The sequence below is a fragment of the Mastigoproctus giganteus genome, chromosome 9, assembly GCF_048544385.1.
Source record: "Mastigoproctus giganteus isolate SK-2022 chromosome 9, ASM4854438v1, whole genome shotgun sequence".
NCBI lineage: Eukaryota > Metazoa > Arthropoda > Arachnida > Uropygi > Thelyphonidae > Mastigoproctus > Mastigoproctus giganteus.
In genome coordinates, this window is record NC_143583.1 from 100,856,720 (window position 1) to 100,876,131 (window position 19,412).

The 19,412-nt window shown below is 36.4% G+C and overlaps 1 protein-coding gene across 8 annotated transcripts in view; it reads right to left on the reverse strand.

The window, feature by feature from the left end:
- Positions 1 to 19,412, reverse strand: part of LOC150080594 (neuronal acetylcholine receptor subunit alpha-7-like) — a 267,604-nt gene that overhangs the window by 115,978 nt on the left and 132,214 nt on the right. For 4 of the 8 annotated variants that reach the window (XM_090381720.1, XM_090381715.1, XM_090381721.1 and 1 more), the window contains exon 3: positions 18,929 to 18,973. In XM_090381720.1, the coding sequence (XP_090237846.1) occupies positions 18,929 to 18,973 (45 nt within the window). Of the gene's footprint in view, positions 1 to 18,773; positions 18,819 to 18,928; positions 18,974 to 19,412 lie in introns of all 8 variants that reach the window. The other 4 variants (XM_090381719.1, XM_090381717.1, XM_090381718.1 and 1 more) reach the window with 2 other exon arrangements.

The following is a 19,412-nucleotide window of genomic DNA, read 5'->3' on the forward strand; positions in this document are numbered from 1 at the left end:
AATGATGATCCTTTCAAAGTTATGAAAATCCCATGCGATTTTCATAACTTTGGAAATCTGAAAAAGGAACTGAAGGAATATCGATTTCAGTGACGCTAAAATACTGTAGGATGTCTGCAATTGAATCGATCATTCCAAAGATATCATAAACCGCGTTTCTTAAATTTTACATGAATCAATAAAAACTGAATAGACGCAGAAAAATTGAAGTTATCTGAAACCTAATTACATTAATTTGTTCCCTCATGGATAGCTGAGTTGGTAGGCTCGCCATCCTCCCCACACTGAGTGGAAAAGACCTGGGGTCGATGACGTGAGGACTTTTTACGGGCCTTATTCACAATGTGGCTGAGTTAGTCGGTCTCAGACGAGGGTAGCATGGATTTTCGTCCAGAAAATATAAAATCGACCACAGAACACACGCAATTTGCAGACAATATACACGGAAGCAATAGGGCTTTAGTCGCTAATGCTCCAAAAACCCTACAACAATATTAATTTGAAGGAGATAATTTACCAATCATTTTCACTTTAAAAGTGTCCTCAAACTGATTTTGATATTCATTGACTGATGGTGTTTGATAATGATGCTTTTGAAGGAAACATCATTACCAAACTCGGTCTAGAAATGTATATATCATATATAAATTATTTCATATAATCGAATTCGACTTTTGCAACTACATAATTCTCCTTGCAGAACTTTTGAATTAAGATTTGTTGGTGGATTTCGTGGTCCTTCTTTTGCGTGCCAATAACTCAGACACATGAGTACCTTATAAATGATACACCAACTTTAGACTTTATTTTAACATAGAGTTGTTGTCAAATTATGCTAGCATCAGATTGAAAATCTAAGAAAATCTTATTTTCTTAGCTTAAGAAAATCTTTAACATCGTTCATCTTTACACTGATTCACTCTCGATTTCTGAATCAGTTAAAATCATCATTCTACTATTTATCACTTAAATATTGCAGTCTGATAGTAAAGGTGCACTTCCCCCACAAAAAATTTGAATATTTGCTTGTAGCAATTGCATGAAAAGAAGGGAACGGAGAGTGCAGCATCCATCATCGCCTTCATATGCGCATCTAAGTCAATGACGTATATTGCTTTTGCCGTGACTCTAGAATTAAGGGGGCTGTTTTATACACCACATTTGACGAGATTAAGCAGTGCTTTTGCAGTTATTATCAGAGACTTCAAAACTGCATTATCCTGATATTTCAAAAAAAGTCTTATATTTGTTGACCAATTTTGAAATTACCAATTCAGTTGGTTTCATTAACATCGGAAGAAATTCTACAAGGGGGATGCATTATGCATAACGTAGAATGAATCCTTACGAAGGATTCATTCTGCGTTAAGAATGAATTCTTCGTAAGATGTTATATTTTTGAGCTTTCTTTACGGATTATAATATGATAAAACGCATCTAACAAATAAAAGTTCAAGGACTTTGTCTATTCAGGCAAATAATTATCATAATGCTATATTTGCATAAACAGTTAGCTATATTAGAGCATTTCAGAGATATATTCTGTTGTTTTGATTTTGTACCAAGTCAACTAAGACGATGAGGTAATTGCCTTTTACACAATTTGCGTAAATTCTGTGGTTCTGTAGTCAGTTTTCTTGTTTGCTGGATGCGTTTCCAGGAGAAAAGACAACATTCGCCCAAGACTAACTAACTCGGCCAGAATGCGTAAAAAAACCCTAAAAAAGTTCCTCTTTTATAAAAAAAAAAGAACTCGACATCAGTCGCATTTCGTCTAAGAACCCCGCAGAAACGTTTCGACCCAGTTCCCCAAATTACTTGTTTCCAGAACTAAACAGATGAAGTTGGGGGTGGGAGATGAGTAGGCGCGTGAAGTCCGCGAAATAAGTTTGTGAGCATGGCTGTGGTTATCATTGTCATTGGGCTGTTTGCAACAAGGAACAGTTATTACCTGAAGGGAATAACTTTGCAAAACTCTGTTGAGCAAAGTATCGAAGTGCTCAATATGGTAATTTTTGTTTAAAATATTGAAGCTATTTTAAAAATACAATTACTCACAGAGTTTCTAAAGTTTTCTGGTTCAGTACTGAAATGATCTTATCCAATTTCATGCGTTTCTATTCCAGTAAATTGGAATGCTGAGTTTCGTAAACTCAGCCTTTCAAGACGTTGCAGGGATTTAAATCTGTCCTTCGCGGAAGCCTTGAAATATCAAAACTCTGGCCAATAACATTATTGCAGAATCCATTCTTGAGAAGGCTAGTTACACTTCTGTGCAAATGAGATGGCACCCATCTCTCTGGAACTTGGTTCTGTCAGGGATGACTCATTCACCCAGTTCAGGAAAAACAATGTCTGACAACACCCAAAAATATTTTCTCCAGTTACAGCAATACTCTTAGTACCCCGTGAGGAGCAAGACCCTTAAATAGCAGACATAATGTTCCTCCAAACCATCGTCTTGATTTCTTTATTTATAAGTGCCGTGAAAAATAACGAGTTGTTATAACAGGTGAAATTTGCGTTTCACCTGTTTTGCAAGACTAGCTTGATGTTAACCTAAAAATTAAATTCATAAGGGGAAGTTATGAATCACCCATCCGAAGCGATCGTAAAATCGATTTTTTATAGCGACTTTTCCAGGAAATGACCCTGAGCAATCAAATCATTCTACGGAATACTGAATTTCCTGGGGAAATACCATTAATTCGACTACTAACGAATAACATAATTAAATGTATAACACCTAATATTGTTAGCAGGAAAAGGAAAACACTTATTCTTTGAGAATAACGAACTATAAATGTAATGAGGACCAACCAGTTTTTTAGACATTGAGGAATCTCAATGCGAAATTAATATCGCTATTAACATATTTAATGCTGTAGTTCTTTGCCAGAGCAACTTAATCTGCACCAGTACATTGTGTACCGGTGCAGTTTAATTGTTGCATCAGTACACAATGCCTTAAAAGTAGGCCTTCACTGTTTCACTATGAAAATAAACATCTGTAATGATTGGAAGACTATCAAATCTGTAGTGATATTATTCAGTGGACGGCTGACAAGGTTACAGGATCCAGAATAGTTATTTAACATCCTTTGGGTGGATGAAATGCACTTCCACCTTGATAGACCTGCAATAGGCACAGATATAATTGTCGAATTTGAGCTACAGAAAACCCTCATGTGCACAGTTAGAAATTCTGTCACCTGTTAAAAGTTACAGCATGGTGTGGATTTACAACATACACTATTATTGGTCCCTCCTTATTTGAAAACCGTTAATTGCCGATTAGTAGTAGTAGTAGTGGTTTGTGATGCAAGAAAGCAAGTGTATGAGCTTATGCAGCATCAGCCAGAAAAAAAAAATTTACAAAACAAATCCCACTAAATGTTTGTCCAGTTCCTCCTTAAATTTATTTAACCTATCAACTTCCACAACGACAGATGGAAGTTTGTTCCAGCAATTAACCACCCGCTGGCTGAAGGAAAATTTCCGCACATCTATTTTACATCTGTCTTTCCTTAATTTGAATTTATGCCCTCTTAGGTTCGTAATCTGAACAAATGGAACAATCCCATCAGAATTCAGCATGCTCAACCCATTCCAGACCTTAGACACCTCAATCAGATAATCTCACAGGTGCCTAGTCTCCAGCCGCTGAAATTTGCAGAACTTAAGCCTCTCTTGGTAAGACGATCCCTTCATTCCCCTCACCAATCTTGTTACCCTTCTCTGTACACGCTCAAGCAAATCTACATCCTTCCTAAAATGAGGCCTCCAGACCTGTACGCAGTATTCAAGGCATGGCCTGACCATTGCCTTATCCAGAGGGACAATCACCTCCTTTTCCCTGCTATCAAAATTCCTATATATCATTGACAAAACTCCATGACCTGCCCTGGCAGCCTGTCTGCATTGCCCAGAAAACTTCAAATCTGACTGCACAATTACTCCCAGGCCTTTTTCATTTTGAGACACACACGCTGCTATTACTACGTAATAGTATACAATATTGTCTATTGCAGGCCAAAGTTATCCTAGAGATTAAATGGACGTGGTTTTCATGGAGTCATTATTTTTTATTAAGATGGTGCTACGCCCCAATATTGAAAATAATGTCAAGGAGCTTCTAGTAGAAACCTTCAGGGAAGAGCGATTTATTAGTTACCATTTTCCACACCCATGAACTGCAAGTTCTTCCGATGTATCTCCAGAAGACTTTTGGTTGTGGAGTTATCTGAAACATCGTATTTACAGAGATTTCCCTTCAACTACCAGGATGCAATCCGTGGGAAGGTGGTGAACATTTCATCCGAAATTTGAGGCAGCTGTAATGAACACAGTGTCCCGTCTTGACTGCCTATTAGAAAATAATGATGGATATTACTTGTCCCCCCCCCACACACACACTGTAGTCAAGGTCTCAAACGATAGGTGCATGTTTTTTGTCTCCTTGAAATTCTGAGTTTCATTCTCCAAAACAGTAAAACTGACCATAAAGAGCGGATAAAGAAATATGGAGCAAGAGATTCTGGATAAATACTCGTACATAGCATACAACTGGTTGAGCTGGATCTTTATTCTTAACTGCGTACTTGCAATGAAGAGTGGAATGTTCAACTGTCACCAATACCAGAAATGAATTTTTTTTCAAGTCATTTTCATACTGAACACTAACGCATCTACTAAATATAAATTAACTGCTATATTTCTGAATATATATCCATTTCGAATGACGAATGAAATACTTTCTTTCGAATTTTATATTTTCCTTAAACTCGCGTGTCACATTTTTGATGCATAATTCGTAGAAGTTAAGTTTAATTTATTTAGTGAAATTACTGGTATGTGTAGACTATTTTGTGAGCTTCTCGTGATACTTTCACTTCAATGATTATTAATTATTGCACCTTTATGGTAATCGCAAAGTATGCCAAACTTTATGCATGGATAATTTTAATTCTTCTTATTATGAAGATTGGATGGGGAGATCCAAGCCATAAAATTGAGATTCCAAACTGTCCTTGCGGAAGTTTAATAGAATAACGTTATTGGCCCAGGGACTCTTACATAGTTACAAACTATGAGTGTTCTGATCCGCTTACCTGTACTGCGCCTGGGTGGGAGGAGTTATAGAGAAAAACATTTATGCTGTAGATATGAGAAAGTCATTAGCGGGCTTCGAGACTTTGCAATTTGCGTATGTTCCCAATGAGCAGGTACTCTTATATTGAAACAGTGGACTAAATTTTTCTCACGAGGAACTTTTATGGGCCTTTTTTGCAACATGGGTGAGTTAGTCGGTCTCAGGCGAGGGTAGCATGATTTTTTTTCGGAGAAACTATTTTTTCGTCAGCAAACATCAAATCGAAAACTGAACACACGGAAATTTACAGACATAATATATACGGCGCAGTGTGGTCTAAGTCGCTGATGCACCTGAAACCCTCCAATAACCAACCAACCAACCGAAACAAATAAGCACGCCCAAGTTTATGATTGTTTGTTGTATTATATTCAAATATTTGGCTTCTTCCTTCAAATATTAATATTGGGTAGCTGGACTGTTTAAAATAGAGAGGGAACTAAGGATCCTTGGGCATCGCCATATTGGCTATTGTATCATGCATTGCGCGCTGGTTCGCACGTACCAATTAATTCGGAATTTCTGAGAAGAGCAAAAAATCTTATGCCGTTTGAGATTGGAAAGCACCTTTGTGGAGAATTTCTTCAAACTTCCACCGCCGTTTTGATTGCTACTGGTAAGCAGTAAGATACGTAATCCGTACCTTTGCGAGGTACTTGTTTTTTTTCGTTGAAAATATGAGATCTGGCACAAAGAACAGAAAGCATAAATAAGCAAATATTGTGAATAAATAACAGAACAGGGTTTTTCAAACTGTGGCTAACAAATTTAAAAATTTCTTTCGTCGAAACCCAAGCGGCACTATTGCGCATTGGGTTTCATGTAAAGTTGGCAGTGAGAATTCAATTCGGATGATAAATGTCATTAAAGTCCCTGCCCTGCACCTCTAGCAGGAAATTTCATAAAATTCTTTCGGCGGGCGAAATTGTGAAACGAAATGCGCCTCAAAACCGATTGCACGAGGGCAAAGTATCGATTTTGTGCAATTCGTCAGTGGGGTACCACCGTTTAGATGGCGTTGTTTTCTCCTTTTTTTTTCGTAAGGAAGTTAAAATATCACGCACATAGATTTTTATACGGTAGTTTATTATTTACCGCATCATCCTTGGTTGCTTTACTTATTGCAAAATTCTGTAACAAATGGAGTTTTATAGCGGGTTCGAAGTCCAATTACCGCGTCATCGCTCAGCTTGAGTTAGAGGCCCGTTTGGTAACAGCGCATGACTAATTCAGAACTATTAATCCTCGCATAGCTAATATCGCTGTCATGTTTGCCTGTCCGTCATTCTAATGGCTCCGACGTCGATTCTATATGCACCCTCTATCGCAGCCTACTTGACAGGGCCTACAACAGATTATACAAAGTTGATCATGATTCATTTTTATTTATTTTATATTTCTCGAATACGTTACCATGCGGTTTTAGTCTTGGTTTCCGCATAGATTTAACTTTATTCTTTACAACTGTAAGTGATACAGCACAGTTGCGATTGGTAGTAGTTTAGGGGTTATTCAAGTTTTAATGGGGATTTTTGTTTTCCGATACTAAAGTCCTTTTCATGGATTTTGGCTGCGGTATATATAGTTTATAGCTCGGATGTCCACGTTATTGCATAGACATATGTTAGTTTTTATGCTTAGGGATTATCGATGCTCTGATAGAAAGATACTCGTCATTGCGTTAAACTACAATTTTGTACAGTTGATTAATGTGGGATCATTAATTGCAGCTCTGTTAGAAAACTTTTTCTTTTATAATTTAAACAGATATAATAAGAAATTAACTTTATGCTATTCAAAAAGCATCTTTTGCATTTTCATTGTGCCGAATTTTCCTTCACTGCTAGCACATTTCTTTTTTCCATAATGTGGCCGAGTTAGTCGGTCTCAGAGGCGGATTCATTGTTTTTCTCTTTCTAGAGATGAAACCATGCAGTCCTAGTCCGAGACAGGTGTACAGTCAAGCCGAGAGAAGAATACAAACACAAATGCAGTAAAAGTGCAGCCATTATCAACCCACTGCAGGATGGAAGCCTCCTCAACAATTCATGCTGAGGGCAATGGACCATAATCTGCCGCGCTGGTCCAGTGCGGGTTGGCAGATCGACCGTATTCAGCAGTCAGGGGCTTGAACCCCGGTCTATTCAAAGAGCGTGTGCTACTGCACTCCCGCTCCTGACCACTCGGCTACGGAGGCCGTCTGCAGAGTTAGTATTAACTATGTAGTGCAAGGAGGCCATAGGCTTTTGCTGTACCGGCCAAAAAAAAAAAAAAAACATAAGAAAAAAATATATATATTATGCGCTTCCCTCAAGACTTAGGTAACTATCCAATTGACCTTTGCCTTTCTTCAAACTTTAAAGCTTCAGCTACCTGCGGAGGCAACTTGTTCCAGTAATCAACAATTCTCTGGCTAAAAGAAAACTTCCTACAATCTAGAAAATATGTAAAAACCAAAAGTATCTTTTATGCAATATAAAAGTTTAATGTTTGAATACAATTTTTTTTTCATTGTCAAAAGTTGAATGTTTAACAAAAAGTTGATGTCAGTTGCACGCAATAGTAATGAAGGCTGAAAAGATTAGTCTAAACCTATTCTCCTATAATTTGAATTTATGGCTCCTAATTCTGGAACTCTTTATAACATTGAAAATTCTGCCCTCAATTCATTTTACTAGCTCCTCTCTGACCCTTATAAACCTCGATGGTTTATAAGGTTTATAAGTTTAAACCTCAATGGAGCCTGGTTGCCAAGCTCTGTAACCCACATATTCGAAGTCCTTCCTCGTACTACCTTTTTTTGCCGATCTTATTATACTTTTGACCTTTTCAAGAAGTTAAATGTCTTTTTTCAGATGAGGTTTGCATATTTGGACACAGTATTCCAAATGCGGTCTTACAATTGCCTTATACAATGGGCTTAAGGCCTTTCTATCTCTACACGATATTGTTCGAGAAATCATTGATAGGACACCTTGGCCTTTCCTCGCCGCCTGTTAACAATGCTCAGAAAACTTCATATCTGCCATATCGTAACCCCCACCAAGTGTATAATTTATTTTGAGGTTGCTGTTCCCCAAGTATAAGACCTTGCATTTTGCTGCAATAAAACAGCTGCCACTTTTCTGACCATTCTTAAAGCTTGTTCATTAGCGGCTCCCCCAACATTTGTCGTCTTCAAATTTCGACGTCGATGTAATTTATGAAAATGAAAATCAATAATGACCCAAGCACCGATCCTCATTGATCACAACCTTCTGCCCTGTAGCCACACTGCAATCTCCTATAATCTTTCCCGCAATCCCGACATGTTTCATCATATACAGTGACCTCCCATGAGAGATTGAATAAAATGCTTTGCCAAAATTCAAGTATGCTACATCTAAATTGTTCCCTACATCCAGCTCATGAATAACTGTCAAAATAGCTTACCAGGTTAGTTAAACAAGATTAACGATACCATTTTGTGTGTCCTTCATAATGCCATTTATTTCTAAATGTACCTAGATTACACTTTTAATAAATGCCTCGAAGATGTTCACTACCACTGAAGTGATTAGCTGGTCTGTATGTACCGACTTCCTCTTAGAATCGTCTTTATGTATTGGTGATACTCGGGCACTTCTCCGATCCAGAGGAATCTCTCCAGAGTCCAAAGATGGCCTCATAATTAACCTCAATGGTTCAATGCAATCTCTGACCGCCTCCCACAAAATTATTGGGTATAAGCCATAGGCCATCAATTCCAGGAGTCTTCCTTGCCCTTAAGCTCGAAAGTTCTTCTAATAAAGAGTCATCAGTAATTTCGAAATCACTAATATCATATGGTTTAACCTAACTCGCACAGCCTCTCCTCACCATTAAGGGTCTTTCATCAGTAAAGACAGACGAGAAATACCTATTCAATACATCAATAACATCAGCTGGATTATCTTACACTTTATCACACCCAATATACAAGGGTCCAATTCGATTCGTTTTCTTCTTTGTATTCACATACATGAAACTCCTCGCTCCCTTTTCCTTCCTCTCTTATCTGTGGTACTATTAGAGATCAACTTGTAACTGTTGTAGGCCTCAGTACATTTCATTGCTCTGCAACTTTCCCATGCTGTTTCTGCTCCTCGACTATCCAGCTCTGTATTCATCCATCCCAGTACTGTATTTTTTTAATGTTATTTACTGTATGCATTCATGGTTTCTGTGATTATTTCTTTAAAGGTGTTCCATAATTCTCAATTTATAGATGCCATGTAGCGCCTTGAACTGCCACAGTCTTCTCTTCTGAAACTGAAACTTATGCCTTTGTCTTCTGGCTGGCGCATTATAGCCACAGATGCTAATGTGCCATAAAAATCTTAAGCAAACAAGCCTTTATCTTTAACTACTACTACATCTTTCTTCATCTTCCAACTGACAATTGCGTGATCACTACCTGCCAATGGTTCCTGTACTTTAAGCCCTGTAATGTCAACTTATTTGTGAGTAATGATGAGGTCAAAATATTTTTACCTCTGATATTTTCTCTAACATGCTGGCAAAATAATAATCATCTAGTTTATTTTATGAATTTTGTTACCCATGGCGACTTTCCCTTCCTCTTATTCCAATCAGCTTGGGGCAGATTGGAGTCACCCATAATAAGACATTTACGCATTCTGGCCAATTCCATCTGCGTGTAAAGACTCTCTTCATATTCTTCACAATCTTTTGCTCTATAGATTACTCCCACTTTCATTATACCTTTGCTTCCAACTAAATCTAAATCTAAATCACACCACACTTATTCTATGCTGACAGAAGTAACTTCTGACAGCTAAAGCTCTTTTCGTCCTCAGGCTATTTTGATAAGACGCATGGCCCTGCCAGCCCTTTTAACCTCCCTGTCTTTCCTAAATACATTATAAATACCATAATGGAAACGGATAGGACCAGTTTCTGTTAGCCGTATTATGTCAGCATTAGTTATTTTAATCAGGAGTTCGAGTTCACCCATTTTGTTGACAACACTCCTAACATTACTTTTGATACAGTTTAGAATATGTATTCTTCTGTAGTTTACTACCTCGACACACCCTTTGAAGTTATTTAGGCTTGTTTCCCTAGCTTTATTTTCTCGCTCACTTGAATAGTTGCCATCCTCAGAATACCTTGCCAACATCTGCTGTTGCAGCAACAAACAAGAATTCTTGAGATGTGTTTAAGCATTTCTTTGATCAATATAATCAAATAAACTGAGATCTATATTATCCTTCGCCTTCCCATAACTATCAGTTTCCCAGAACCCTTACGGTATCCTCAATGACACTGAAAAAATCCGTTGCACCACCTTTGTTCAAATGAATACTCTCGCTGCAAAATAAATTCCTTCTACCTAAAAGTTACGGCTACGCTGATAATATTTGTTCCCTACAGCCTTGCAGAGTCCCTAAAGTCTTGAGTTAATCCACAAGGCTTTCAGCATATAATCTCTCCCATCGTGTCTGTGCAGGATTGCATGCACATACATTCTGACCTAGTTTGTGGACTTGGTTATCCAACAAATAGTTCATGTAGTGTTCTTTTAATATCGTTAGTCCCGATATGAATAATAATGCTCTCTCAACCCCCTCCCCCTTTAAATCTGACAATCTGTTGGTAGCATCATCAATTTTCGTTCCCGACAAGCACAACCAGGTTCTGGTCCACCTCTCGTTATTACAAAAAACAAAGTGTTACCCTTTTCTTTAACAATTGAATCTCCCAATGAAATTAAACCTCTTTCAACCAGAGCAGTATACACTTGATTATTCTGTTCAGGATTCGCAATGGAGGTGCATCACTTGGTGGGTTATGAGCTACTTTGAGTTCCTGAAGAGCTCCAAATTACATTTGTTTCTAGAGCAAGCATCCGTTTCTTCAGTAAATCAAATTCTATTTGTAACGCACACCAAGTTTTAATTTAGATCGGTACACTCTTACATCGGATACAAAAAAAGGAATCGTTAGTTGGGCTTGGTTTTTCTGTTAGACCGACCTTTGAATTCATGTCGAAGGCTAAACAAGCAACGAATTTATGACTTACACGGGTTATGGCAGCAGCCATTTCTGTCTGAGTCCTCATGTCCTCCGTATACATTTTTCCTTCTTCGAACTTCGTCTATTTCAAAAATAAACCTATTCATTCTCGTTTACCGATATTATTCGTACACTTAATAGGAAGGGGAGAATGGCATCTTAAAAATTAACTATCCTAATTAAATAATTATGATGCTTGGAATGTTTTAAATAATTAGTGAAGATGCGATTCTGTTCTTACTAAAAAAAAAAAAAGAAGAAACATGATCGCAAGAAATTTGGGGTCCATCATCTCTTAAGAGAGGGTTTTTTTAAATCAAATCCTTTTTTCATTGTAAATGTGTCGATTTCGCACGAGGCGAACGATCAGCCTTTACTGCAACTTCTTGACCACATCCATCAATTAAGAAGAACTATCAATGCTATCATTTATCATCGGGAAAACATCTGTTAATGAGATGCTTTTTAACTCATGGTCCTGTGCGAGACATGTGAAGCAGAAGCATTATCGGTTCATTAAAGAATTCTCTATAATCGGATAACCGAAGCTAAGAAAACAGCCATTAGCCGCTTAATTGTTTCTTTCATTTCCTTCTAGCAGATCCGTTTCATTTAAATTCCTGCGAATAATAATCAAATTTTCTCTCGCCGCACAGTAGCAATAAAACCACTCGGTTAACTTAATTGGGACACATTTCAAACTAGATCTGCCGGATTCAATTACACGCGATCCCGTGCAAAATTTTCTCAATAATTCTATTAAGTGAATTATTTGTAGGTAAATTTCTCTTATATTAAGTGTAGTGGCTAATTACAACGGATTAAGCGGAACTTTGATAAGCATGGTTATAGAAGGTTTGCTTTCATTGATTTGTCTTATAATAATAACATTAAAAATGTCCTATTAATGATCTTTCTTTCATTAGATGGAAAAGCGTCATGGTCTTGCATAAACAACTGGTTTCAATAATAGCGAGCCATGTATCAATGATTACATCTTTGAATAATCTGACCGTCTTCAGGGTCGGGTTTTAGTTCACTTTAGCTCCTCCAAAGGTTGGAGAGCATTATCCCAGTAAGCTTATGTCTTAAATCGTACGTGTTCTGAAAGCCTGTCCTACTGAAGGCAGAAAAATAGCAATTACTCTTAGAAGAACTGTGATACTTCTGTCCAGGACGCTTCAACTGAGCATTCGAAATTTATACCAAAATTATGCATTCACACGAACAGAGTAAGCGACAGATAATGAGCATTTATGAAATGTGACATGTATTTGTAGTCTTTTCCTGCAACAGTTCCTATATCTGTAATTATGTTATCACAAAAATCTTAACTCATTCCGCGGCGTCTCCTGTATGTCACGCGCAGAACTGTTCTGAACAAAATGGGCCACGAAACTCTGCATAAATTGGTACAAATCCTGAGAATATTTTGGAAATATATGTTCATTTCAACTTCACTAGCAGACTACAAAAGTTACCGTGTGTGTGTGTGTGTGTTTGGGAGCAGAGGGATGGATAGACCTGGTTACCATGGCGACCGCATCTTCGCCGGCGTACACTGTAGAAAGCTAATTCTTCGCATACAAACCAGACAGCTGTTACTGCAAGAAACGATATCTTTTCTTTCACGTGACTACTACTTCCTTTTTATTTTGTTTGTGACCCGTATATGCATTCCCCTTCCTCCTCTTCTCTCCTCTCTTTGGAATCTCTGTTCTCTTATTCTCCCATTGATCACCGATATGGCTGTAGTTTTTGTTATGCGAAGAGGAAATAACTCTGCTCTCATTCTTTTCTTATGCTGTCGATTTCTCAGCGTGTATCTGATATCAATGGTATTAGTGTCCACGAACCAGTTAATTAAATCTTAGGTATTTTCATTTAATAGAAATGATGGCTGATATTTAGAAACCTGCACTATTATATGGAATTACGAGGGATATTCGAAAAGTTTCTGGTACCATATATTTCTTTATTTGAAATATATAAATATATAACATTAAATTACAAACATTTATATGCATATAACTTAAGTTTTAGAGAAATATTTTAAATATTAATTTTTTTCAGGTTTAACAAATCGCATTCTACAAAAACAATACTTTCACAAAAGAAGAGAACCACACAGTAATAAGATATCTTTTTTTTTATATAAGAATTACCTGAGAAGAATATCCACGAGGATATGATGGTGACATTGCACAATGATTATCCATCATACAGTACCTTCTACAATGATTTGAATAAATTCAAAAGCGGTTGTGAAGTCACCAATAATGACTTTTGGTCTGCGACCTGTGGTGGAATAAACCACAGAAAGCGTTGAAGATGTTTGTGGCTTCGTTACCAATTGTTGTTATTGAAGTCCCTCATATCAAACAAAAAGAATTAAGCATGAAAAATATTTTTTTAAAGTAAAATGGGTACCAAAAAGGCAGATCAGAAGGAAGTGAGTTGTGCTAAGAAATTCTTGGAAAATTGTCGTAGAATTCAAACAAGTGTTTCAACCAACCGTTTTCATGCTGTGAGTAATATGAATATATCCAATTTTGTGTGGAGCGTACTATGATAACAAATTTTGACTTCAGAAGGTGAATAAGCCAGTTAACATGTATCACCATGGGTGAAACTGGGATTCACTGCTACGATTGAAATACCACCGATGGAATAGCATCATGAAGGATCTCGCCACAAAAATTTCTAAAGACGTTAATCAGAGTGATGGCATCAGTTTTTTTGGGTGGGGAAGAAGGGGGGTATATGTTCACTGATTACTTAAAGAAGATTAAATCCACTAGTCATGCTAATTCACCAGAGGGATCCTTTCCTTCTGACAACCCAATCCGGTCACCACGCTCTAGTAGCTGTGGAGACAATCAACTATTATTTACTTCCTGTTGTTTCTTGCACTGAAACAACATCTGAAAGAACGACACTTTTGGACAAATAATGATGTTATTTCACACGTTGGATAAAAGGTCAAGGGGCGTAGACAGTTAGTTCTATGTTGAAAAGTCGATTAATATCATATCCAGGTTGTTTCATTATTTCTGTGGTAAAGAGCAAACTTTTCAGATTACCTAGTACGAGCCGATGACGCTGAATATGTGGAGTGGGGGAAGAGATCTCTTGGTATACTACCTGGGGAGTTTCTATAAGGGTCATTAAAAGTAAGCAGAGCCTTTTAGGATAAGCTGTAATCACCTAATAGGGCTTAATATATTTTCTGAACCCGCAGAAAGGATAATAAGATCCTTTAAGACTAACGTGTAAGTATAGGTGCCGGATACATAGCGCAAAGATGAAAATGTGGCTTCAGATATATTCAATTTTACCCAGCTTACGGCCATATAAATTCAGAAAGTGAATAAACCAATGAACATGTATCACCACATGGTAGTCCACTACGGGAAGACTATTTGAAATGTGTCATACTCTTCCAATGGCATAGTTCTGAGAAGGGCGGAGGGAAATTTTAAGGCTGTACTTGTAATACTGTGCTCAAGTACGGAGAACGCATTTAAAAGACATCGAGCTTATTGGAAAGGCGTAAAGACGGTCAACGCTCCTGGTGAGTTCGGGAAAAAAGGCAACCATATTAAGAAACACTTCGAAAATGTGGGCTACGCAGCTTGGTAACTAGCACATCATCATGGTTAACTATAGCCTCGATTGAAAAGGACTTCAGAAATTCCTTCATTCGTCGACGATACTCGAACTCAGACCTCTCCAAACGAGTAGCAGACAAGTGAGAGATTGATGCATAATTCTTGCTTATATCTTAAATGAAATATTCCGTTGGAAATCAACTTCAGGTCACATTAACCTTGCAGTGTTTCTCGATAAGGAAGGACAACATTAACGATCGAAAATAGAGATATAAATCTCATCATAAGTTTATCAACTTTCTCACTGGGGTATCTTGCTATTCATGTGTCACATGAATAGAATTTCTGAAACAAATTTTAGGGAAGGAAGTGTTGACAACGGTACGCTTCTTGCTATGGCGGTATTGCTCGTAATAAACTTATTTACGTTGTTCCAAGAACTCCGAAATGCGAAAAGTTTAACGTTGCGTGAACCAAAACTATATTCATTGAGAATTCCTGTATATTCAGTATATCCTGTATATTTCCTGTTGATGATCTCGATATTCCTGTATATCGAGATCATCAACAGGAAACATTTCTTTTAAACCCAAGAAAATATTCAAATATTCTACACAAAGATTGGTTTAAGAGCTACCCGTTTTTTTCATGGTTCCATTCAGTGAGAAAAAAAATATCATACATAAGAATGTCCAGTTTTTATTTTTATTTTATTCCAGCGCGTCAAGTACTTGTTTTCCAGATTCAGAATGAATCAAACTTTGACTGGAAATAGTTTTCAGAATTTGAGGTGGATTTAAACTGTTGCTGTGGAAATAAATGTTCAAAGATAGTTGTGCATAACCGTATTGTTTAGAATAAAATTACCAATTTGTGTAGATGCACTGCATTTTGATGTGATATCATCTATTTTCAGACGTTTTTATTACTCTCATTATTTTTCGTATTCACCTTTTAATACAAGGACTGCAGATGTTCTCATGTGGAGCAGGTTGTTGTCACAAGCCAATTCATACCTTTACATACTTCGGGAGTACAGGTTTCAATTTCTTCCTCTTATGAAAGTGGAAGGTTTTTATATAATATATATATTTTTTGTTTTGAATGAAATTAGAATAAAGAGTTGTTTGATTTTTAGGAATGTAACACCCAATTATAAATAACACATTGATTGTTAACAGTAAAGAATAAGATCACAATAAGGAAGTTTTGATTTGTAAGATTAAAATAGAAATATTTTTGACTTATTAAGAATTAAACAATAACGTAAATATTTTAATTGTTAATAATTATACAATAAAGTAACAAATAGATTAAGCATTAAACAATGAAATCAAATTTCAAATTATTTGATTGTTAAGATTCAACAGAGAAAAAATTTTAAAATTATTTGATTGTTTAGGATTCAACAGAGAAATCAAATTTCAAATTATTTGATTGTTAAGGATTAACAATCAAACAACAGAGAAATCAAATTATTTGATTGTTAAGGATTAACAATCAAACAACAGAGAAATCAAATTGTATAATTTCTGATTGTTATCAGAAATTTTATTATTTCTGATTAGATTCAACAATGAAATCGAACTTTAAAGTTTTTTTTATTCTTTTTTTTTATTCTTTTGTAAATTTCTGATAATTTGATTTTCCTGTATATTTCCTATAATTGTTTAAATACTTTACAGCAATAATAACAAATACCTTTTATAAGGCAAATAAATCAACAAACAGGCATAATAGCACACAAATAAATGTATTAAACAGTAAAAGATAATTATTAGGTACAAAACAAAATATCAAACAAGAAAAACAACACAGCTTTGCCATTAGATAAACATTCCATGCACCATGCCAAAAGTCATATCAAAAATAATAACTAACTCTATTGCTCCAGACTATGGTGGAGCAACTTGAAAACAACAGATGAAATTTTAAAATCACATACCAAGTTTGTTTTTATGTGATCATTTAATTAGAATTTGCAATTAGTATTAAGATTAACTGTTCCATATATGTTTAATGCGGTACATATTTAGGCCTTTATTTAATTTTACTGATTATCAGGCGATTTAGAAGGGGTGAATTTTAAATGGTAACACGCATTGATTTTTCTCGTGCAGCGTGCTTCTTTATTATAGTTATGAGTTTATTTTCCTTTAATAATAAATCAGAAACGGGATACAAATTCACGCGTAAATGGTTCATTACCGTGAATTAATTTTATGTGTCAGAATCAATAGCGACATATAAAAAAGTGGGTTTAACATTTTATACCCATTAGCGAGAAATTGTTTAACGATGTTAGCTTATTAAAATAACAATATTTAATAGGCTGAAACAAGTGTATTTAACCTATTAGCACACAAGAGGCTACTAGAAAACGTTAAGCGCATTTTCTTTTGATGTAAATAAGGAATAATGGGATTCTTCTCCGCTGAATTCAGTTTTAAATATTACATCGTTGGTTAGTTTATCATAACTGATGTTTCCACATGGACCTATCTGGAAACGAGAATGAATTGGCACGAAAACATTAAGCTTTTGGCCTCTGGGCTGTCAAATGAATCTCAGGAGTCAATCCGGGAGTTAGCATGGCTACTTAGAAGAGCAAGTTAACGCTGGTGTCATTTTTATTTCGAACAAGGCATTTTTCAGACGACTCTGACATCTGTCAAAAAGGCGCATTTCTAAAGGAAGCTTTGTGATTTCTTGAAAGTTGCCGAGTTCTTTTAAAAGACTGCTTTCCAGTCTCGGAGTGTCTGAATTGTTTTAAAGAACGGCGAGGAAGAAGAAAGTTGAGTAATGTGATACTTGTAAAAGTTATATGACACCCTCGCTTAAATCTCAGAGAAAAGGCGCCAAAACCTAAGACAGTTCCTGCTGTAACTTTTGCAAACTAAATTCCCAAGATTGGTGTAGAGGAAGTGCAATCTTCTCGAAGATATACGATCTCCTGGAGTTAATAGGCCATATGATGAATAGCTGCCTTCTTTGATTTCCATCACGACAACGCACTTGTAGACTAAGTAAACAAAATGTTTGTCTTTGTATGATCAAAAGCAATCTGTTTTCTTGAGTTTCAGAAATCGGAGCCAATTAACTTCAGCGACAACGCCATGCAGTATAGTCTCTCAAATGTCTAAGTACCTGAGCAGCATTTGCAGCTCTTAGAACTAAGCTGCCTCTCAACCAGAAACAGAAAATAGCTTTTTTGCACCTTCGTTATCTTGATAGAGTTTCTGCCATAGTGAGAACAACATTATATATGGCATAAAATCAGACAAAAATGCGCCTATACGGAGTCAAAAGGCGTTTCCACGGGATGAAAAATGTTCCTAAATATTATACTGTAAGTTACATGTATGTGTATGCATTTGCATCTGTCATGAGGGACAATAAGTCAAGGTACGGGGCTTATAATCATAGAACATATCACACTTTAAGGATTGTGCCCGTAGGAGTGGTAGGTTAATAGAGCTTTGTCGCCGAATATTTCTTAATATAAATTATCCGTGACAAAATGAAGGTTCAGTGTCATGCATTACACGCAATTCTGTGTTCTAACAGAGATTGAACTCAAAACAGAAACACTGGAAGTGTTAATCCGGGTAATGTAAATTAGTTCTGAGTTATTGGTCCATGCATTCAGCTTCGAAACATGCAATAAGATCTGCATGCGTTTTATGGATCATAATTTGTAGTTTTAGCACTGAATATGCTAATATTCATGCAAGTAATTCGCCGACTAGCGTTTAGAGGATAAATTCAGTTGAATAGTTAATTTTAGATAGTTATTTTTAGCAGAATGTAATTAGTAAGGTTTTAGTTTCGTTTAGAACCGTCCAATTAAGGTATTTTTTTTCCTTTCCCCATTTAGAATAGCCAATTTAGAACATGCCTTCAACATCCTCTATCCTCTCATGTTAGTGTTGGATTAATGTTTTATCACTTACCAATTTTAACCAGATATTTGTTATTATTTGTTGGTTCTTTTCGTCCTAAAAAAGAAAAACGAAAAATCAAACAGAGATTACAAGCAATTACTGAACTCAGACTGCGAAACACATAGATACAGAAAGGTTATGTCCCACCAAGCGTGGGAACTTACCAGGTTTAACCACACGTTAGTTATAATAATTTGATTCTTTTCGTCCTGAGGAAGTAAAGAAGAAGAAAGACACTGAGTATTACACAATGCATCAACTATAACTACACTATACTATAACTATGAAATTCTAATTAACTAAGGTCACTCTCACCCTAGCACTACTATAGCAAGGAAAGAATTTGCATCATCTTGCGTAACAAATTGGGAATACTTCGAGCTATGTGATGGGTGCTTGACATGAAAAAGTAGACTCAGAACAGGGCCGACTCAAGTCGTGTGCTGGAAGTGCGATATACATGATGACCGCAGCCACAGGGGCATCCGTGGCAATAATAAGCTGAAATGTGATATTTTAAATAATTGGCACCTCACCGAAAATGAGGCCTCAAACCAATTCTGGCTCGTAATAATTGGAGCCTCCTCCGAAGTCAATCTACAAAACTCATGCAGTAAGCAAGGTTTATATATTCTTTCTTTGCTAAAG